At 49.1% G+C, this 23,456-nt stretch overlaps 1 protein-coding gene across 13 annotated transcripts in view; it reads left to right on the plus strand.

Annotated features, from left to right (window-relative positions):
* frmd4a (FERM domain containing 4A) overlaps window positions 1–23,456 on the plus strand; it is a 562,285-nt gene that overhangs the window by 533,206 nt on the left and 5,623 nt on the right. For 12 of the 13 annotated variants that reach the window (XM_052034013.1, XM_052034024.1, XM_052034019.1 and 9 more), the window contains 2 exons: window positions 879–1,738; window positions 19,744–19,840. In XM_052034013.1, the coding sequence (XP_051889973.1) occupies window positions 879–1,738; window positions 19,744–19,840 (957 nt within the window). Of the gene's footprint in view, window positions 1–878; window positions 1,739–19,743; window positions 19,841–22,751; window positions 22,827–23,456 lie in introns of all 13 variants that reach the window. The other variant, XM_052034015.1, reaches the window with a different exon arrangement.

Raw genomic sequence — 23,456 nt, forward strand, 5'->3', positions numbered from 1 at the left:
AAGGGAGATGGTGATGGGGGACAGCGGGATCAGGAAAAAGAAAGGAAGGGACAGAGGGGAGCGGTTACCAGAAGTTAGAGAAATTGATGTTCAGGCGGAATATGAGGTGCTGTTCCTCCAATCTGCATCTCGCCTCAGCTCAGCAGAGGATTCCATGTGCTGTGCCTCCTGTTCGATTGTTCCTCATGAGTCAATTCCCTTCATCTCCAGATCGCTTCCAGCGCATTTGTATCCCTTCTCAAATAAGGAGAGTAAAACAGCATGCTGTATACCAGGTGTGGCCTCAGGAATGCGCTGTAAGACCTCCCTACCTTTATACCCCGACTTCCAGCACCCCACCCACTTGCAACAAAGGCCAACGCTCAGTTTGCCTTCCAGTTACTTGCAGTGTTGTACACTAACGTCCTGTGTTTCATCTACAAGGACGCCTGGACCCCTCTGAACCACAGCATCCGATCGTCTCTCTCCGTTGAACACTCCTCTGCTTTTCTGACCTTCCTACCGAAGTGGACGGCCTTACATTTCCGCCCGCCCCTGCTGCCCTCTCCCTCCTTGGTGGCAGTGCCTGCAGGTTTGGGAGGGTCTGTTGGAGTGGTCTGGGCAAGTAACTGCAGTGCATTTTGTAGACGGTGCACACTGCGTCAGTGGTGGAGGGAGTGGTTATTGAGGGCCAGCAGTGGGGTGCCCATTGAGCGGGCTGTTCTGTCAGGGGTGGTATTGAGTGTTGGGGCTGCACTCATCCAGGCAGATGGAGAGCGTTCCATCACCTTATAGATGCCTCAAAGTGAAGGAGCTTTGAACGAGGCCTGCTCTGCTCACTTTGGTTGGGAACACCTCTCCGGGACACAATTTTAACATGTTGTATTTCTCTTTCCCAGGTCAGTAGACATCAGCCCCACTCGTCTTCACAGTTTGGCACAGCACTTTAGACACAGGAGCTCCAGCTTGGAGTCCCAAAGCAAGCTGGTTGTGTCCGAGAACGAGACAGGGAGTCCAGACTTCTACACCCCAAGGACTCGTAGCAGTAATGGTTCAGACCCTCTGGACGACTGTTCCTCCTGCACCAGCCACTCCAGCTCAGAACATTACTACCCAGCTCACATGCACACCAACTACTCAACGCTGGCTGAGGATTCACCGTCCAAAGCCCGGGAGCGCCAGAGGCACCGGTCCGCCGGAAACCTAGGTTCCACCAATTCAGGGAGCATGCCAAACCTAGCCGGCAAAAATGGAAGTGGGAACAGTGGGGTCTACCTTCACAGCCAGAGCCAACCTTCATCGCAGTATAGGATTAAGGAATATCCTTTGTACATCGAGGGGAGCCCGACTCCGGTTGTGGTCCGGAGTTTGGAGAACGACCAGGAAGGACACTACAGTGTGAAGGCACAGTTTAAAACTTCGAACTCCTACACAGCGGGTGGGCTCTACAAGGATACCTGGCGCGGCGATGACATCGACGTGGTGAAGCTGATGCCATCTCGCTCCCAAATTGTTAGGACTCCTTCCCTCGTTAAGGATAACGTTGAAAGAAGCACAAACAGAACTGCTCTGTCTGATGAGCTGAGGTCTTGGTACGAGAGGTCCTCAGCCACACTGAAGGAACACAATAGACTCTCTCACACAAGTTCCGACTCGTCAGACAGGAGCTCCCCGTACTCCCCAGCACAGAGTGCCTTCATGGCTCACAGCAGGGTAACCCGTATGCCTCAACCATCCAAAGCAACATCAGCTATTTCAGGTAAAGCATCTGCAATGTGTTCCAACCCTTCCCATAGACCTTCCCCTTAGGAAATCCCTCGAGATCTACATGTCCATGTTTCCTTATGACATCGAATGGGGCGTTTGGCCCATCGATCCAATGTGGGCTCACCCTGTACCCTAATTTTTCTCTGTAACCTATTTTCCCCACAGTCCCATCAACTCCCCCTCGATTCTACCACATACCTAAATTGGTAAATTGGTTTATTATTGTCACATGCACAGAGGTACAGTGAAAAACTTTGCTTTGCATGCCATCCATACAGATCATTTCATTACACAGTGCATTGAGGTAGTACAAGGAAAAACAATAACAGAATGCAGGATAAAGTGTTACAGTTACAGACAAAGTGCAGTGCAGGCAGACAATAAGGTGCAAGGTCATAACGAGGTAGATTGTGAGGTCAGGAGTCCATCTTATCGTACTAGGGAGCCGTTCAATAGTCTTATAACAGCGGGATAGAAGCTGTCCTTGAGCCTGGTGGTACGTGCTTTCAGGCTTTTGTATCTTCTGCCCAATTGGAAGGGGGAGAAGAGAGAATGTCCTGGGTGGGTGGGGTCTTTGATTATGTTGGCTGCTTTCCCAAGGCAGCGAGAAGTGTAGACAGAGTCCATGGAGGGGAGGCTTACTAGGAGGCAATTTACACACTAGGATTGTACAACCTACACACTAAGAGTGTGCCGGGGCTTCCCCTCAACTGTGGTCGAGAGAGCTCGCACCCGTATCTCTGCCGTTTTCCACACCTCTGATCTCACCCCCACCCCTCCCAGACCCAACAGGGATAGGGTCCCCCTTGTCCTCACATTTCATCCCACCGGCCTATGTATCCAACACATCATTCTCCGCCACTTCCGCCGTCTCAAATGGGACCCCACCACCAAGCATATCCTCCCCTCCCCACCCCTTTCGCAAGGAACCGTTCTCTCTGTGACTCCCTCGTTCACTCCTCCCCCCCACCCATCCCGCTCCCACCCTTTCAGGCGAGACAGATTCACCTGCACCTCCCCTGCATTCGGTGCTCCAAGTGTGGCCTCCTCTACATCGCTGAGACCAAACGCAGACTAGGTGACCGTTTCGCAGATCACCTGCGCTCTGTCCGTAACCGCGATCTGCATCTCCCTGCTGCTGGTCACTTCAACTCCCCCTCCCACACTATCACTGATATGTCAGTCCTCAGCCTCCTCCACTGCCAGGAGAATCCCAAGCGCAAACTGGAGGAACAGCACCTCATTGTCCGTCTTGGAACCTTGCAGCGTAATGGCATGAACATTGAATTCTCCCACTTTAGGTCATCCCCACCCCCCCCCTTCCCCACACACCCCCCCCCCACCAGGCCTCTTCTTCCCTTTCTTAGCCTCTCTCTCTTTTTTCTACCCCACCTTTTTTCCCTCCTTACCTTTGCCCCGTCCCCCGGTGGATCTGCTCTCCCCTCCTCCCCCACACCTGCCTATCACTGTCTCTTACCTGCATCGACCTATCACCACCCTGTGCCCACCCCACCTCCCCTCTTTTGTCCACCTATCACTGCTCTGCTTTTCCCTCCTATATATCGGGCTTCCCCTTTTCCTATCTTCAGTCCTGAAGAAGGGTCCTGACCCGAAACGTTGACCGCCTGCTTTTCTCCACGGATGCTGCCTGGCCTGCTGAGTTCCTCCAGCATCATTGTGATTTTCATGTGCAATTTACGTGCTAAGGGTGTGGCACCTGCACGTTAGGAGGCAATTTACAGAGGCAAATTAACCTGAAAGTGGCCACGTGAGCTGCTAGGGTGGTAAGGAAGGCGTACGGCATGCTCACCTTTATTAGTCGAGGCACTGAATTTAAGAGTCAGGAAGTTACATTGCAACTTTAATAAACTCTGGTTAGGCCACATCTGGAGTATTGCATTCAGTTCTGGTCACCCATTATAGGAAGGATGTGGAGGCTTTGGAGAGGGTGCAGAAGAGGTTCACCAGGATGCTGCCTGGATTAGAGGGCATGAGCTATGAGGAGAGGTTGGACAGACCTGGGTAGTTTTCTCTGGAGCTTCGGAGGCTGAGGGGAGACCTGATAGGAGATTATAAAGAGGCATAGATAAGAGTGGACAGCTGATATCTTCCTCCCAGGGTCGAAATGTCTAATACCAGAGGGCATGCATTTAAGGTGAGAGGGGGAAAGTTCATAGAAGATGTGCGGGGCGAGTTTTTTACACAGAGAGTGGTGGATGCCTGGAATGTGCTGCCAGGGGTGGTGGTGGAGGCAGATACGATAGAGGCGTTTAAGAGTCTCTTGATGAATATGCAGAGAATGGAGGGTTATGGACATGTGCTGGCAGAAGGGATTAGTTTAATCAGGTATCATTAGATTAATTAATTCAGTACAACATTGTGTGCCAAAGGGCCTATTCCTGTTCTGTACTGTTTTTATGTTCTATAACGTACTGACCCAGACGTTTTTGGGATGTGGGAAGAAATCAGAGCACCTGGGGAAAACCGTCACAGTCTCAGGCAGAACATGCAAGCTCCACATAGTCAGCACCGGAGCTCAGGATTGACCCCTAGTCTCTGGAGCTGTGAGGCAGCGGCTCTACCAGCTGCACCATCGTCCTGCCCGATCGGTCCAGCTCTGTGAGTTCAAAGTTGGCTGATGAGGCCGATGTAGGAACCATAGACCCTTCCACAGATGGGGCAGGGGGGTTCCTGATGGGGCAGTTGGGTGGGTAGTTTGTGAGATGATGTTCTCCTTCCACGGCTTCCCCTGTGCACTCCCGATGCACAGCCGCGAGGTTCTCGACACCTTCCCAAATGCTCCTCCCCCACTCTGGGTTGGTCATGGGCCAGGGGTTCCAGGAGTCAGTGGGGGCGTTGCATTTCTCCAAGGAAGCTTTGAGCACATCCTGATCCCTTTCCTTTGCCTGCCTGGTAATATCTTCCCGATTGGAACAGAGTGTCTGTTTGGGGAGTCTGGTTTCGGACTCGTAAGCGGCATAACCTGTCCTACTAAGTGTAATTAAGCCTCGATATTGGGGACATTGATCCGGAAAGAGGATGCTGATTTACCCTTCTGTTGAATTTGGAGGGTTTTACAAAGGTGCATTGGTAGCATCTCTCCAGTGGCTTGAGGTGCCTGCGATAGGTAGTCCAGGTCTCAGAAGCATTCAAGATGGCAGGGATCATTGATCTCGGCTGTACTCTCAGTATATCAACACTATGACCCTTTGCACTACAGTGGACTTTGTTTTCATTAAGTTCATTCTTGTATAATTTTGTATAATTTATGTTCAGTTTTCCTTGTGAATGTTGTGTCTCTGATGCTCTGTGCCTGTGATGCTGCTGCAAGTAAGTTTTTCATTGCACCTGTGCACACATTACAATAAACTTGACTTGACTTGACTTGAAATAGAAGGTATTTAAAGACAGCAGCTGGGTTAGGAGAGCCATGCTGGTATTGATCATCGTCACAAGCCTAAGAAAGTAATGAGAGATTTGGACAGGGACTTATTTCCCTAAACAGAGAGGTTGATAACTAGGGAGCAAGCTGAGTTGAGTTTATTGACATGTGCACAAGTACGGTGAAGTACAGGTACAATGAAAAACTTGCTTGCAGCAGCATCACAGGCAGGTAGGTACAGACAACACACAGAACATAAATTATTCATAAATTATACAAGACTGAAGAGAGAGAGAGAAAACACTGTGCAAAAACAAGACCTTAGTGCAAAGAAAAGGCGCAATCAGAGACCAGTCCACGGCAGTGCAAGAGGTGGTCCGTAGTGTTCCGTTGCTGAGGTAGGGTTAGGGTTGTGCAGGTCGGTTCAAGAACCTAATGGTTGTAGGGAAGTAGCTGTTCCTGAACCTGGTGGTGTGGGACTTCAGGCTTCTGTACCTCCTGCCCGATGGTAGCAGCGAGAAGAGGGCATGACCTGGATGGTGGGGGTCCTTGATGATAACTGGTAGATGGATTAGAGGGCAGTTGAGGAACTTGTTTTCCAGTCTGTGGGAGTTTGGATCTCACTGAGGCAGAAACCCTAACCACATTTATGGGGCACAGTAGCGTCATGGTTCAGTTACTAGTCTGAACCACTGATCCAGTGACAAGAGTTCAAATGCCACAGTAGCAGCCGGGGAATTTAAGATGAAGTAATTAAATAAATCTGGAATTTTAAGGAAAAGTATGGTAACTGTGAAGCTGCCGGATTGTTGTAAAACCTGTTGGGTCCACTCATGGTGTTTGGGGACGGAAATCTGTCGATCTTACCCAGTTGGGCCTATATGTGACTCCAGACCAACCACAAAAGGTGACACTTTTAACCACCTCTTCAGTTCAGGAGCATTTGGGGATGATCAATAAAAGCTCCCATTGCCTGGTACATCCCAACATTTGTTTTAAAAATGCCTGAATGAGCACTTCCTGAAGTGGGATTAGTTTCGGCAGTTCCATAACATCCAGAAAGGACACAACAGCCCTCATTGTCTCCTGCTGTGCTGTGAGTTTACACAATGCAGTTGTATAAAACTCTGGTTAGGCCACACTTGGAGTATTGTGTGCACTTCTGGTCGCCCCCATTACAGGAAAGCTGTGGAGGCTTTGGAGAGGTTCACCAGGATGCTGCCTGGATTAGAGAGTATTAGCTATCAGTAGAGGTTGGACAAACTTGGATTGTTTTCTCTGGAGTGTTGGAAGCTGAGGGGAGATCTGATAGAAGTTTATAAAGTTATGAGAGGCATAGATAAGGTAAACAGCCAGAATCTTTTTCCAGGGGTAGAAATGTCAAATACTAGAGGGCATAGTTTTAAGAGGGGGAAAGCTTAAGGAGGCAAGTTTTTACAAAAGAGAGTGGTGGGTACCTGGAATGTTCTGCCAGAGGATGAGTACAGTCATGGTGTTCAAGAGGCTTTTAGACTGGCACATGAAGATGCAAAGACTGGAGGGATATGGATCACGTGCAGGCAGAAGGGATTAGTTTAATTTGGCATCGTGCTCGGCACAGACATTGTGGGCCGAAAGGCCTGTTCCCGTACAGTACAGTTCCATGTTGTATGTAATTCTGCTGCAGGGTTTTACATCAGAGGTGAAGGGATTGTGCAGTGCCCTGCAATTAGTGACAATGGTCAGCAGTAACAGGGCACTGTGGGGAACTGTGGCCATCATGACGCACTTTGACCATTGGCTGTCGTGTTGGGAGGTGCAATAATGGTGGCCCATCATCGAGCAGAAGAGGGGATCAAGGGATCTTGAGGAGAAGCCATTCAAGAACGAAGTGATCCTTTTGTTGATATAGTACCTGGGATTTCCAGCTCATTCCCTTTCCAAAGTCTGTGGCCTCAGAGGTCGTGAGCACAAACACTCCAGGCCAACTCTCCAGTGCAGTACTGAGGGAGTGCTACACTGTCATAGAACATAGAACAGTACAGCACAGGAACAGGCCCTTATGCCCACAATGTCTGTTCCAACCACGATCTTATCTGCCTGCCCCTTGGTCTGTATCCCTCCATTCCCTGCCTGTTCATGCGTCTGTCTAAATGCCTCTTAAATACCATTATCTTATCTGTTTCCACCAGCTCCTCTGGCAGCACATTCCAGGCACCCACCACTCTCTGTGTAAAAAAAACTTGCCCCGTAAATCTCATTTAAGCTTTCCCCCTCTGCCATTTCTCCGCCCAAATTTCCGACTGTTCTATATCCTGCAGAACTTTGTACCTGGAACGCATTGCCTGAGAGAGTGGATGAAGCTGAGTCGCTGACAGCATTTAAGAAGCCTCTAGATGAGCACTTGAATCACTTAGGTTTAGAGGTCCGTAGACCAAGTAATGAGCAATGGGCTTAATGCAGAATGGTGGCCACCGGTTGGTGTGTACAAGTTGGGCTGAATGGCCTCTTCCCATGGTGTTTCTATGACTCTATCTCTTAGTGGCAGGGGAATAGCAAAATCCCAGTGTGGTGTGACCGCCTCTTAATCACAGTGTGAAGGTATTGGCAGCAAGTACTTCAATCCACGACAACCAGTCAGCGTCCAGAACTCTGGTTAGGCCACATTTAGAGTATTGCGTGTAATTCTGGTCACCTCACTGTAGGAAGGACGTCGAGGCTTTAGAGAAGGTGCAGAGGAGGTTTACTAGGATACTGCCTGGATTAGAGGGCATGTGCTATCAGGAGAGGCTGGACAAACTTGGGCTCTTTTCTCTGGAGCGACGGAGGCTGAGGGGTGATCTGTTGGAAGTGTATAAAATTATGAGGGGCATAGATAGGGTGGACAAGCAATATCTTTTTCCCATTATTGAGCGATCCAATACCAGAGGGCATGCATTTAAGGTGAGAGGGGGTAGGTTCGGAACAGACGTGAGGGGTAAGTTTTTTACTGAGAGAGTGGTGGATTCCTGAAATGTGTTGCCTGATAGGGTGGTGGAGGCAAATTCATTGGGGGCTTTTAAGAGGGGCTTGGATGGGCACATGAATGAGAGGAAAATGGAGGGAGATGGGCATTCTGTAGGTAGGAGGGAGTAGCTATGTCAGCACAACACTGTGGGCCGAAGGGCCTGTTCTGTGCTGTACTGTTCTATGTTCTAAAGAGATGTCAGTGGCAAGAACAGAGAAGGAACATTGATCTCTCGACGTCTCTCTGACGGAGGAGAGTGTGGACCACAAAAGTGTTTTTAAGCAATTCTCGAAGGCGAGAGGAGAAATAACAAGAAAGGACAACACAGTCAACTGGTATTTCCACAGAGCTGATGCAATAAAACCAAGAGACAGATTCTGTCAAAGGTCAACATAAAACACAAATAGAAATTGGAATTTCTCTTGGTTTCATTTTGAAGAAAATGCCACATGATCCTTTCCCTCATTTCTTCCCAGACACATCCTGCAACTTTCAATGACATTCTGCTCCGAGTTTACAACATTTCCCACACTAAGTGATTTAATGTCAGCAAAATATAAAGTTTGGCGACATTTCTTCTGCTCCTCCCTCCCACCCTCAGCAGGTGGTGCAGGGAAGCTCCGGTTGGGCTGGATAACATAAATTGTTCCATTGATGACATTTTGGATTTAGGATTCCGTTAAATATTTGTTGTTCATTCACTTTATATCCTCATTTCTCTCAAGCATTCTGTGTGCCAGAAGGCAGGGAGAGTTAGACGTTGGTCGGTGTACGTTGTGAGTTTCACACAATTCACTTCCCAACCCTCAGACAAACTGGTAAAGTCCAGAACACGTTCCAGTTACCTTTCACAGTTCGTCCCAGCACAACACAGCCCGAGGAGAACTATTGAAGTGTAGTCAGAGTCACGATGTGTGAAAAAGTGTCACGGCATTTGCAACGTCCATGTGAGATGTCAGGAGGGCTTCAGTCTAATGGCACCTGGACAGTGCAGCACTGTCTCTGTGCCACCCATCCCACAGTGTGACCCTCCCTCAGTACTGCCCCTCCCACAGTGTGACCCTCCCTCAGTACCGCCCCCTCCCACAGTGTGACCCTCCCTCAGTACTGCCCCTCCCACAGTGTGACCCTCCCTCAGTACCGCCCCCTCCCACAGTGTGACCCTCCCTCAGTACTGCCCCTCCCACAGTGTGACCCTCCCTCAGTACCGCCCCCTCCCACAGTGTGACCCTCCCTCAGTACCGCCCCCTCCCACAGTGTGACCCTCCCTCAGTACCGCCCCCTCCCACAGTGTGACCCTCCCTCAGTACCGCCCCTCCCACAGTGTGACCCTCCCTCAGTACCACCCCCCCCACAGTGTGACCCTCCCTCAGTACCACCCCTCCCACAGTGTGACCCTCCCTCAGTACCACCCCCTCCCACAGTGTGACCCTCCCTCAGTACCGCCCCTCCCACAGTGTGACCCTCCCTCAGTACCGCCCCCTCCCACAGTGTGACCCTCCCTCAGTACCGCCCCTCCCACAGTGTGACCCTCCCTCAGTACCGCCCCTCCCACAGTGTGACCCTCCCTCAGTACCCCCCCTCCCACAGTGTGACCCTCCCTCAGTACTGCCCCTCCCACAGTGACCCTCCCTCAGTACTGCCCCCCACAGTGTGACCCTCCATCAGTACTGCCCCTCCCACAGTGACCCTCCCTCAGTACCGCCCCCTCCCACAGTGTGACCCTCCCTCAGTACCGCCCCCTCCCACAGTGTGACCCTCCCTCAGTACTGCCCCTCCCACAGTGTGACCCTCCCTCAGTACCGCCCCCTCCCACAGTGTGACCCTCCCTCAGTACTGCCCCTCCCACAGTGTGACCCTCCCTCAGTACTGCCCCTCCCACAGTGTGACCCTCCCTCAGTACCGCCCCCTCCCACAGTGTGACCCTCCCTCAGTACTGCCCCTCCCACAGTGTGACCCTCCCTCAGTACCGCCCCCTCCCACAGTGTGACCCTCCCTCAGTACTGCCCCTCCCACAGTGTGACCCTCCCTCAGTACCGCCCCCTCCCACAGTGTGACCCTCCCTCAGTACCGCCCCCTCCCACAGTGTGACCCTCCCTCAGTACCGCCCCCTCCCACAGTGTGACCCTCCCTCAGTACCGCCCCTCCCACAGTGTGACCCTCCCTCAGTACCACCCCCCCCACAGTGTGACCCTCCCTCAGTACCACCCCTCCCACAGTGTGACCCTCCCTCAGTACCACCCCCTCCCACAGTGTGACCCTCCCTCAGTACCGCCCCTCCCACAGTGTGACCCTCCCTCAGTACCGCCCCCTCCCACAGTGTGACCCTCCCTCAGTACCCGCCCCTCCCACCGTGTGACCCTCCCTCAGTACCCCCCCTCCCACAGTGTGACCCTCCCTCAGTACCGCCCCTCCCACAGTGTGACCCTCCCTCAGTACTGCCCCTCCCACAGTGACCCTCCCTCAGTACTGCCCCCCACAGTGTGACCCTCCATCAGTACTGCCCCTCCCACAGTGACCCTCCCTCAGTACCGCCCCCTCCCACAGTGTGACCCTCCCTCAGTACCGCCCCCTCCCACAGTGTGACCCTCCCTCAGTACTGCCCCACCCACAGTGTGACCCTCCCTCAGTACCGCCCCCTCCCACAGTGTGACCCTCCCTCAGTACTGCCCCTCCCACAGTGTGACCCTCCCTCAGTACTGCCCCTCCCACAGTGTGACCCTCCCTCAGTACCGCCCCCTCCCACAGTGTGACCCTCCCTCAGTACTGCCCCTCCCACAGTGTGACCCTCCCTCAGTACCGCCCCCTCCCACCGTGTGACCCTCCCTCAGTACTGCCCCTCCCACAGTGTGACCCTCCCTCAGTACTGCCCCTCCCACAGTGTGACCCTCCCTCAGTACCGCCCCCTCCCACAGTGTGACCCTCCCTCAGTACCGCCCCCTCCCACAGTGTGACCCTCCCTCAGTACTACCCTCTCCGACTCTTGCTCCTCATCTCAGATGGGCCCATTTGACCACGTGGTTTGTCACCTGCCCAATATCTCCCTGTGTAGCTCAGGACCATTGTTGGTTGTAGGTGCTACCATTTGGAATGTCCAGAAGCAAGCTGATGTTACTGCTGTGTAGGATTGGACAAAGGATCCGGTGCTGACTGAGTACATCCTGGGCAGTGTAGTAAGAAGTGCAGCAAAAATTCACCCTCAGTCGCACAAATATTCCTTGCAGCGTAGAGTGATCTCCTTCTGAAACTTGATTCTGTTCAGTGAACAATAAACAGTGATTGTGAGTGGGCAGCTCACTAGCACAGCTGGCAGAGCCGCTGCCTCACAGCTCCAGAGACCCGGGTTCGATCCCGACCTCTGGTGCTGTCTGTGTGGAGTTTGCACGTTCTCCCTGTGACCACGTGGGTTTCCTCCAGGCGTTCCGGTTTCCTCCCACATCCCAACAATGTGCAGGTTAGTAGGTTAATTGACTGCTGTACATTGCTCCTAATGTGTAGGTGAGGGGTGGAATCTTGGGGGGGGGGGGGTTGTGGGGGGAGTTGGTGGGAATGTGGGGAGAATAAAATGGGATTGGTGTACTGTGACCAATGAGGGAGTGACTCTCAGGGTTGCTCCCTGCATCTGCTTTGAACATCTGTACAACCTCACTTCTGCAACGTTGTGGACGGACGGGGTTGTGGCCAGCTTATTGAGCAGATGCTCTGTAGACCACTTTGTCCCCTCTCTGACCAACTGCCCACACTCGGACCTTGCTCCCACAGCGACCTTCCGTGGCCGTGTGGCTCCTATCACTCATCAGACTGTAACTGGAGACCAGACCTTAGGAGTCAGATCCTGACGCCCTGTCCCTGACCCCACTCTGACACCTCTGCCCTGCTCCTGAACTGTCGAAGTCCCTGAAAGTGGCATCACAGGTAGAAAGGGTCATAAAGAGAGCTTTTGGCACTTTGGTCTTCATAAATCAGGGCATTGAGTACAGGAGATGAGATGTTATGTTGAAGTTGTACAAGATATCAGTGAAGCCGAATTTGGAGTATTGTGTGCAGTGCAGAGAAAATTTACACGGATGTTGCCGGGACTTGAGGACCCGAGTTAGAGGGATAGGTTAGGACTTTATTCTCTGGAGCTCAGGAGAATGAAGGGAGATCTTATGGCAGTATACAAAATTATGAGGGGTATAGACATGGTGAATGCATGCAGGCTTTTTCCCCTCAGGTTGGGTGAGACTAGAACGAGAGGTCTTAGGTTTAGGGTGAAAGGTGAGATATGTAAGGGGAATCTGAGAGGGAACTTCTTCACTCAGAGGGTGGTGCGAGTGTGGAACGAGCTGCCAGCGGAAGTGGTGGATGCAGGTTCAATTGTAACATTTAAGAGAAGCTTGGATGGGTACATGGATGGGAGGGGTTTGGAGGGATAGGGTCCGGATGCAGTTAGATGGGACTATGCAGAAGATCAGATCAGCATGGACTAGATGGGCCGAAGGGTCTGTTTCTGTGCTGTGGTGCTCTCAGACTCTAAATTTTTAGAAGCTTAAAAATTATTTCAAAGATTCTTTAAAAACAATACATTCATAGAAACACGTGTGTTAGTGTTAGTTAAAACATAAATATACAGTGAAACAAATAAAAATATAACACTGAATTAAACTTAGCCTTTTAATGCAGGCAGATGACCAATGAATAGGACTGTGCCAGATGTGGGTGACATAAAGCAGAGGGGCCAGATGTGAAGTACACACTTCCCTCGGTTCAGCATATTACAAAACACCTCTGGGTTCAGTGGTCACAGAGTTATACAGAACAGAAACATCCATACTGACCAAATGCCTACCTGAGCTGGTCCCATTAGCCCGCGTTTGGTTCATATCCCACTAAACCTCTCCTATCCATGTACCTGTCCAACTGTCTTTTAAACACAGTAATTATACCCGCCTTTACCACTTCCTCGGCAGCTCATTCCACACACCCACCTCCCTCTGTGTGAGAAACTTGCCCCCCAGGTCCCCTTTAAATCTTTCCCCCCCTCACCTTAAAGCTGTGCCCTCTAGTTTTAGACTCCCCTGCCCTGGGAGAAAGGCTGTGACCATCCACCTTATCTATACACCTCATGAGTTAATAAACCTCCATAAGGTCACCCCTCAGCCTCCTTCACTCCAGGGGAAACAGCCCCAGTTTAGGCAGTCCCTCCTTGTAATTCAACCCCTCCAGTCCCGGAGACATTCTCGTGAGTCTGTTCTGGTGAACGCAGGGGCGGAGTGAAATGTTGCATGCAACCAGATCTGGCATTCACTGCATTCCGTGCTACTTGACTGAAGTGTGACTAAAACATAAAACAAGGAAACCAGAGTTTGCAGTCAACAATAGTCAATGGCATTTCCTTTGTCCTGTCAGAGAATTCAATACACTACCTGCTGCTTTTTTTCTGCGAAGCTAGCTCATATTTATAAAATGCCTTTAACTAGAAAATTGTCCCAACTACAGCAGCATTGAAACATTGACCCATGCAGGGAGAGGTTAGGACAGCTCATGGAAATGCTGCCTCACAGCTTCTGAGAACCAGGTTCAATCCTGACCTCTGGTCCTGTCTGTGTGGTGTTTGCATATTCTCCCTGTGACCGGGTGGGTTTCCCCCGGGTGCTCCAGAGTCCTCCCTGGATAGAGTGGACGTGGAGAGGATGTTCCCGTCAGTGGGAGAGTCTGGGATCCAAGGGCACAGCCTCAGAATAAAGGGACGTCCCTTTAGAACTGAGATGAGGGTGGTGAATCTGTGGAATTATTGCCAAAGAGGGTGTTGGAGGCCAAGTTGTTGGGTGTATTTAAGGCAGAAATTGATGTTCTTGATTGGTAAAGGGGTTACAAGGAGAAGGCAGGAGAATGGGGTTGAAATAAAACAGTCACGATTGAATCACAGAGCAGGTTCGATGGGCCGATTGGTCTAATACTGCTCCTATATCTTACGGTCTTACAATCTCATCCCAAAGACGTGCGGGTTGGTGTGTTAATTGGCCGCTAAGTTGCCCCTCGTCTGTAGGTGAGGGGTAGAATCTGGGGGGAGTTGATGCAAATGTGGGGAGAATGAAATGGGATTAGAGAAAATGGGTGGTTCACGGTCTGCAGGGATTCAGTGGGCTGAAGGGCCTGTTTCGTTGCCGTATCTCTCAGTGACTCTGAGATATAAGGACAGGTGAAAATCGAGGTAGTTTTTGCGAGTGTAGTAAGGAAGGAGGGTGATGGTGGTAGGGCTTTATGGAAAACAGGAGGGTGTAGGCTTGAGGTGAGGGGAAGGAGTTTTAAAGGGCGTTTGTTTTACACAGGGAGTGGTTGATATCTGAAATACACTGCCAGAGGACCTGGTAGGATCAGATACAACATACTCCCTATCAGAGGCATTTAGATAGACACTTAGATCGGCAAGGCATAGAAGGATACAGCCCTAATGCAGGCAACTGGGATTAGAGTGAATGGGCAAACAAGTCGGCATGGACACGGTGGGCCAAAGGGCCTGTTTCTGTGCTGTACAACCCTATGGCCCTCCAGAGATCACAGTGCAGTAATACTTACTGGGTGTGATGGGAAATTCGAGAAGCTGCCTTTCTATCTTGCAACAACACAGAAGGAAATTCATTTGGCTCATTGGCCCCTTGCCAGCTCCCAGCATTCCCATTCCCCCTCTCCATGTTTCCCTCGAGCCCTGCAACTTATTCTCTCTCTCACACATGCTCCTTTTTGCCATTCACCCACACTTTGTAGTCATTTGCAGCAGCCAATTAGCCCATGGGCATATCTTTACGATGTGGGAGGAAACCGGAGTCTTTGGGGGAAAGCCACACGGAAAGTGTCCCCACATTGCTGCTCGGGAGGGAGTTCCAGGACATAGAGCCGGGGATGTGCACCTGGCTTGTCTTTAGTGACGTACTTAAAAACCAGCAGCATAGATGAGGAGATGTGTTCTCTGTAACAGGTTGAAGAAGCTTATCTCTTGGAATTGAATTGAATTGTTTTATTATTGTCAATTATACCGAGGTACAGTGAAAAACTTGTCTTGCATACAGATCATTTCATCACACAGTGCATTGAGGTAGTACAGGGTAAAACAATACAGAATGCAGAGTAAAGTGTCACAGATACAGAGAAAGTGCAGTGCAAGCAGACAATAAGGTGCAAGGTCTACACTATTGGTTGGATCTCGGCGGTGTGGGGATAAAGAACGTTGCTCATTCTACTTGCTGGAACAGCCTGGTGTTAGATCAATGCAGTCATACAACGCCAAATACACCACATCACTTTCACACTTCTTCAGTGCAGCATTGAAAAGATATCGCTTGTACATCAGAAACTGCTGGCACCCCTTGTAATGCAGAGAAGCTGTATGTTATCTGCTCCATTGCACCGCTGTAATGGTTAGAGTTGATGCAGTGCTCTCGATGTATTTCCTTCTCTGAGGTTTGTTGGGTAGTGACTAAAAAGTAACTGGGTTATAGTCGAAAGACTAATGTAGATCCAAATGACTGCCAGGTAGATAGCCAGAGTCTGTTTCCCATGGTAGGTGTGTCAAAAACTAGAGGGCAGAAGTTTAAGGTGGGAGGGAGGAGGTTTAAAGGGGATCTGAGGGGTAAATTTTTCACACAGAGTGTAGTTGGTGTCTGGAATGAGCTGCCAGAGGAGCAGGTGGAGGCAGGAACAGGAACAACATTTACGAGGCATCTGGACAGGTACTTGAATGAGCAGGGCAGAGAGGGATGTGGAATTAATGCAGGCAGGTGGGATTGCTATAGGTAGGCACGGTGGTCGGCATAGACACAGTGGGCCGAAGGGCCTGGTTCTGTGCTGTACATCTCAGCACGGAAACAGGCCCTTCGGCCCAACTTCTCCATGTCGACTAAGGTGCCTACCTGAGTTACTCCCATTTGCCTGCGTTTGGCCAATATCCCTCTGAACCCCTCCTATCCATGTACTTGTCTAAATGTATTTTAAACGTTGTAATTGTACCCGCCTCTACCACTTCCTCTGGCAGCTCGTTCCACACACCCACCACCCTCTGTGTGAAAACTTGCCCCTCAGGTCCCCTTTTAAATCTTCTCCCCCCTCACCTTAGACCTACACCCTCTAGTTTTAGACACCCCTACCTTAAGAAAAAGATCGTGACCACTACACCCTATCTGTGCCTCTCATCATTTTATAAACCTCTGTAAGGTCACCCCTCAGCCTCCTTTACTCTGGGGAAAACAGTCCCAGCCCATCCAGTCTCTCCTTGTAACTCAAGCCCTCCAGTCCCGGCAACATCCTTGTGAATCTTTCCTGCACCTTTTCCAGTTGAAGGACATCCTTCCTGTGGTTGGACGAGCAGAACTGCACATCGTACTCCAAGTTTGCTCTCACCAAGGGCTTGTATGGCTGGAACATGGCATCCAGAGCTATAGGGAGACACAAAAAATTCTGCAGGTGCTGAAATCTGGAGCAATACACAAAAAGCGCTGGAGGAACTCAGCAGGTCAGGCAGCATCCATAGAGGGAAATGAACAGTCGACGTCTCGGGCCGAGACTCAATCAGTCCTGATGAAGGGTGTCGGCCTGAGACATTGACTGTTTATTTCCCTCCACGGATGCTGCCTGACCTGCTGAGTTCCTCCAGCACTTAATGTGTATTGGTCTAAAGCTATAGGATGTCTCCCTGCGGATCACCTCCTGAAACTAGGAGCTCAGTCGGTCAGGAATGAGATGAGGGGAATTTTTTTCACCTGGAGGCTGTGGGATTCTTGACCCAAGATGGAAAATGATAGATTTCTAGATATTAAGGGAATCAAGCGATGCAGGGCAGTGGTGCTGAGGTAACACATCAGCATTGAATGCTGGAGCAGGCATGAAGGGCTGAATGGCCTACCCCTGCTTCTGTTCCTTGTAGTTTTCTCACTAACCTCACTGTTGGGAGCACTTCACAACAAAAAGGGAAAGTTAAACATGGCTCCTTCTAAACCCCGTTTTCCCTTGCCTACATTGTGTGTGTGTGTGTGTGTGCGTGCGTGCGTGCGTGTGTGTGTGTGAGAGAGAGACAGAGATGGTATTGGTATTGGAATTGGTTTATTATTGTCACGTACCGAGGTACAGTGAAAAACTTGTCTTGCATACCATTCATACAGATCAATTCATTACACAGTGCATTGAGGCAGTACAGGGTAAAAACAATAACAGAATACAGAGTAAAGTGTCACAGCTACAGGGAAGTGCAGTGCAGGTAGACAATAAGGAGCAAGGTCATAACAGAGTAGATTGTGAGATCAAGAGTCCATCTCATCGTACTAGGGAACCGTTCAATAGTCTTATCACAGTGGGATAGAAGCTGTCCTTGAGCCTGGTGGTACGTGCCCTCAGGCTCCTGTATCTTCTGCCTGATGGAAGAGGGGAGAAGAGAGAATGACCCGGGTGGGTGGGGTCTTTGATTATGCTGGCTGCTTCACCAAGGCAGCGAGAGGTAAAGACAGAGTCCATGGAGGGGAGGCTGGTTTCCGTGGTGTGCTGGACTGTGTCCACAACTCTCTGCAGTTTCTTGATATGTCTGTAATGTGACCATGGAATGAATCCAGTTGGACGAAAGTCAGTCAAACCATGAAGGCAAAATGAGTTTGCAGGACACAATCTGGCAGTCCACTTCCCACAATATAACAGTGCTTGCATTTCAGAAAGTAAGTTCATTGGCTGTAAAGTACATCGGGCCATCCTTAGACTGTGCAGGGCTCTCCATAAATTAGCAAATTTCTTTACTAAGCAGCTTTATTGAGAGCCCCTGTTTCTCCCCTCCATGAGTGGGACGTGTTCACAGTAACTCAGCCCGAAGCAGTGTGAGCAATGAACCTCAGCATCAAACTTCGGATCGTGTGCACTGCGGTGAATTCCAATAATTTAGCGATAAGAGGTGAAAAGGAAAATCCACTGGAAACAGAATTTTCAGAAACTGTGATAAATAATGATTTGTTCAGTGTATAATTCTGAAGAACTTCATGAAGAATAACAGAAGGGTCAAAGATACAAAGTAAATTAGAATAAAAATGTACAATTCAGGAAATCGACAGGTTGTGAAGAGGTATTTGGCACGCTGGCCTTCATCAGTAAGGGCACTGAGTATGGAAGTTGGGATGTTATGTTGCAGTTGTACAGGGCGCTGGTGAGGCCGCACTTGGATATTGTGTTCAATTTTGATTACCCTGTCATAGAAGGAGGCTAAAGAAATTCAGTTTGTCCCCTTTGACTCTCACCAACTTTTACCGATGCACCATAGAAAGCATCCTGTCTGGATGTATCACGGCTTGGTACGGCAACTGCTCTGCCCAAGATCGCAAGAAGCTGCAGAGAGTTGTGGACACAGCCCAGCGCATTACGGACACCAGTCTCCCCTCCTTGGACTCTGTCTTTACCTCTCGTTGACTTGGTGTAGCAGCCAGCATAATCAAAGACCCCACCCACCCGGGACATTCTCTCTTCTCTCCTCTTCCATCGGGTAGAAGACACAGGAGCCTGAGGGCACGTACCACCAGACTTAAGGACAGCTTCTACCCCACAGTGATAAGACTATTGAACGGTTCCCTTATACAATGAGATGGACTATGACCTCACGATCTGCCTTGTTGTGACCTTGCACCTTATTGCACTGCACTTTCTCTGTAGCTGTGACACTTTACTCTGTACTGTTATTGTTTTTACCTGTACTACATCAATGCACTCTGTACTAACCCAATGTAACTGCACTGTGTAATGAATTGATCTGTACGATCGGTATGCAAGACAAGTTTTTCACTGTACCTCAGTACAAGTGACAATAATAAACCAATTCCAATACCAACAGAAAAGATGTTATTAAACTGGAAAGATTGCAGAAAATATTTACAAAGATGTTGCTGGGACTTGAGGGATTGAGTGGTTGGATGTTAGGACTTTATTCCTTTCAGTGTAGGAGACTGAGAGGTGATCTTATAGAGGTGTATAAACTCATGAGGGGCATAGACAGGGTGAATGCACTCTGTCTTTTTCCCAGGGTTGGGCAATTAAGAACTAGAGGGCATAGGTTTAAGGTGAGAGGGGAGAGATTTAAGAGGAACTTGAGGGGCAACTTTTTCACACAAAAAGTGGTAGCTATGTGGAATGAGCTGCCAGAGGAAGTGGTTGAGGAAAGTACAATAACAACTTTTAGAAGACAGTTGGGCAGGTACATGGATTGGAAAGGTTTAGAAGGTTATGGGCCAATGGGACTAGTTTGGATGGGGCATCTTGGTCAGCATGGACCAGTTGGGCCGAAGGGCCTGCCTCCGTACTGTAAGACTCCAGGACACAAAATGGGAGTGAATTTTCAGGAGCAGAAATGGTCAAGTTCCTGACAGGACAGTCCAGAGGCAGCAGACATTCAGTGTGACCCCAGGGTACACTCACAGTGAATGCAGGCTCACTACAACACAATGGCATTGACTTCGGAAAAGCAGTCCTGCAGAACAGTTTGGAACTTCCTTTGTGAGGTTAATGCTGAATCTAATGCCTTAATCCTAAATATAACCGATGAGTCAGGCTTTATCAGAAGTTTTGCATTGTCTGTGTGGATCTCTGTCTGACCTTACATTGTGCTTTTTTCTCCTGTCTCGAGCAGCTTCACCTCGCAGTCAAAGAAGCACAACGCAACCTGCTGAATTGGCCATTACTTCCCCATCACACAGCCCTCACCACATTGTGTCCTGGCAGAGTGGGTGAGTCCAGTCGTCTGCAGACAAAGCCTATTGTCTTCATACAAGATCAAAGCTTCCACTCCTGGCAAACAAAACCGTACACAGCCAAGTTCCCAAAGCAGGGGACATATCACGGTTTTACTCTTAATTGTCCTTCCCCCATCGTTATCACATCAAAGGCATTGTGCTAAGTAGTCTTCATTCTCCATTGTTATTTAACTTGAGAATAGGCCCAACAAACGGACAATGGATGTATGGTGACAGCTCTCTCAGGAGAGTTAGATAACTTACAATAGTTACCGTCAGGGATCAAGGTTACACATTGTTTTGTTTCTGCATAATTAAATGATGGTGAGGTAACTTCTATTTATTTCTAACCACCTTTTTGTGAGTTGGCGTTCGGTTTGACAGAACTGAGTTGGGCCAAAAGACCTCTTTCTGTGCTGTGTGACTATAATTAAACACTACGACTGAGAAAATAGAATAGGACAAGTGCAAAGTGGGTCATTCATTTCTGGGAAAATAACCTTGCAAATGTATGCCAGTGTCCAAGGAGTGTGTCCATGATCCAGGCCTACATCATGAACTCAACCCACCTGCTGTCATGGTGATCTCCAGGGAAAGGTAAAATTTAACCCCCACCCCCGTTAGATCTGGAGATGATAATGAGGCGCAAATCTTACGCTGACAGCTGCTTTCTTAGATGTCCATTAACGTATAGGTCAGATAGTGTCAGCTTGTACCAGCAAGCAAGGCAAGTAAAATGAAGTAACGAACCTGTCCTCTGTCCTCATCCTCTTCCTTTATACTGCAAACTGGTCTAACTGGTTAGATAAGGGAATCTTCTGACAACAGCCTGTGAACAGGTATCGTCTGAGTTATACTTCAGTTTACTGACAACAGTACAGTGCAAAGATATAAAATTACTGCAAATTACAAAATGAATAAATAGTGCCAAACAAGAGGAATAACGAGGTAGTGTTCATGGGTTCATGGACCATTCAGATACCTGATGGCAGAGGGGAAGAAGCTGTTCCTGAATCATTGAATGTGGGTCTACAGGCTCCTGTACCTCCTCCCCGATGGTAGTAACGAGAAGAGGGCATGTCCCGGATGGTGAGGGTCCTTAGTGATGGATGCCGCCTTCTTGAGGCACTGCCTCTTGAAGATGTGCCCGTGATGGAGCTGGCTGAGTCTACAACCCTCTGCAGCTTCTTGTGATCCTGCGCATTGGAGGCTTTGTACCAGGCGGTGATGCAACCAGTCAGAATGCTCTCTACTGTACAGCTATAGAAATTTGCAAGAGTCTTTGTTGACATACCGAATCTCCTCAAACTCCTAACAAAGTAGAGCCGCAGGTGTGCCTTCTTCATGTCAGACCCAGGATTGATCCTCCGAGATGTTGACACATTTTTGCTGTTTTCTGGTCTTATGCCAAATTACCACCATTGGCTTTTCCTTCACCAGGAGACTCTCTGCTTCCCACATTCTCTTGCTTCCTCTGTTCTCCCGCTCCTCCATCAGTAGCCATAGTAACCATAGTCTGGAACGCAGAGTCAGACGTTGGCAACTGAGGGGAGAAGGAATTTCTTCTCCCACTATATTGCCCATGAATTCATTACAACAGTGCATTGAAGTAGTACAGGGTAAAACAATAACAGAATGCAGAATAAAGTGTTACAGTTACAGAGAAAGTGCAGTGCAGGCAGACAATAAGGTGCAAGGGCCGTGACGAGGTAGATTGTGAGGTCAAGGTCCATCTTATCGTACTAGGGGACAGTTCAATAGTCTTATAACAGCGGGGTAGAAGCTGTCCTTGAGCCTGGCTTTTGTATCTTCTGCCCAATGGGAGGGGGGAGAAGAGAGAATGTGGGGTCTTTGATTATAAGTGCTGGAAGATAGGATAGTGTAGATGGGTACTTGAAGATCAGCATGGACAGGGTGGGCCGAAGGGCCTGTTTCTGTGCTGCAGGGTTCTGTCATTCCATATTCACTGGCTCAACTCTGTAGATCTCTTGTGTAGAACAGGTTTAGATGGTAATTGCTAATTGGTTTATTATTGTCACAGGTACTGAAATACAGTGAAAAGCTTTTGTCTGCGTGCCATCCAGACAGATCATTCCATACATAAGTACATCGAGGTAGTAGAAAAGGAAAACAGAATACAGAATATCGTGTTACAAAGTGCAGTGTAGGTCAACAAATAAAGTGCAAAGGCCAAGACAACGTAGATTGGGAGATCAAGAGTTCATTTTTATCAGATGAGAGGCCCATTCAAAAGTCTGATAACAGCAGGATAGAGGCTGTCCTTGAGCCTGGTGGTCCGTGTTCTCAAGCTTTTGCCCCCTGAGTTTGAAACATCGTCTCAGCATCCATCCAGGCATATCCCCTCAGAATCTTGTTTTAATCAGATCCACCCCCTAATTCTTCTAAGTTCCGGTGTGTATAGATCAAATCAGCTCACTCTTTGCTTGTAAAACAACCCTTCTGTCAACTTGTGAATGTTCTCTGAAGGCAAGTATATCCTTCTTTAGGTGAGGAGACCAAATCTGTGCTGTCTCACCAATGCCCTGGACTGTTGTAGCCTCCTCTGTGCCCCCGTGCTCTTGCATTAAATAGTTGGGGTGAGAGTGAGTGAGGGAAATGTGACATTATCTTGCATTTTGTGTTTTATAATCTTCTTGTTTGTGTTCAGTGTTCTATTGTGCATGCAAGTTAAAAACCTAAGCAGAATGTGAGAAGTCTGACTTAGTGTAACACGAAGTTACATTACTGTACTAGTTCTTGATCATTTCAACACTAAAAGAATTATGTCACCTGCACGTTTTGTATTAACCTCCTAACCCCAGGGTCTGACTAACCTTTTCCTCACTTTCTTCTTTTTCACTAATATTCAATCTTACTTGGTCCCCTTTTGCCTGCTCTCCTGTAGAGAAACAACAGAAAACAGCACACTTCACGATGAGCAGACTCTTTCGCCAACTCACCAAAGCCCAGTAAAGTAGAGGTACGGTAAAGATGAGCTTTGTGGTATACATCCCTCACCATACCCTTCTCTGTGTATTCCCTTTGTGATATGCTGTGGCATTACTTAAGTAAACTCCTCATCAAAATCAAACCTCTGTTGAGATAAAATTGACACGACAGTGCACGGTTTCATGTGTACAAAATTATGAGGGGGGGGGTAGATAAGGGAGATCGTAAGAATCTTTTACTCACTATCTAAAACAGGAGGGCAGAGGTTTATGAGACGAGAGCTGAGATGAGATATCTTTATTAGTCACATGTACATCCAAACACACAGCGAAATGCACCTTTTGCGTAGAGTGTTCTGGGGGCAGCCCGCAAGTGTCACCACGCTTCCAGCACCAACGTAGCATGCCCACAACTCCCTAACCCGTACGTCTTTGGAATGTGGGAGGAAGGAGATTTAGAGGCATCTGAGGGGGAATTGTTTCACTCAGAGAGTTGTTGGAATCTGGAACCCACTGTCCAAGGAGATGGTGGAGGCAGAGACTCTCACAACATTCAAAAGCATCTAGACTTGAATTGCGAAGACATAGAAGGCTACAGATCAAATGTGGGGGAATGGGACTAGTAGAGATAAGTACAATGATCAGTATGGACATGGTGGGTC

This window comes from Pristis pectinata, chromosome 19 (assembly GCF_009764475.1).
Source record: "Pristis pectinata isolate sPriPec2 chromosome 19, sPriPec2.1.pri, whole genome shotgun sequence".
In the NCBI taxonomy this organism is placed as follows: Eukaryota; Metazoa; Chordata; class Chondrichthyes; order Rhinopristiformes; family Pristidae; genus Pristis; species Pristis pectinata.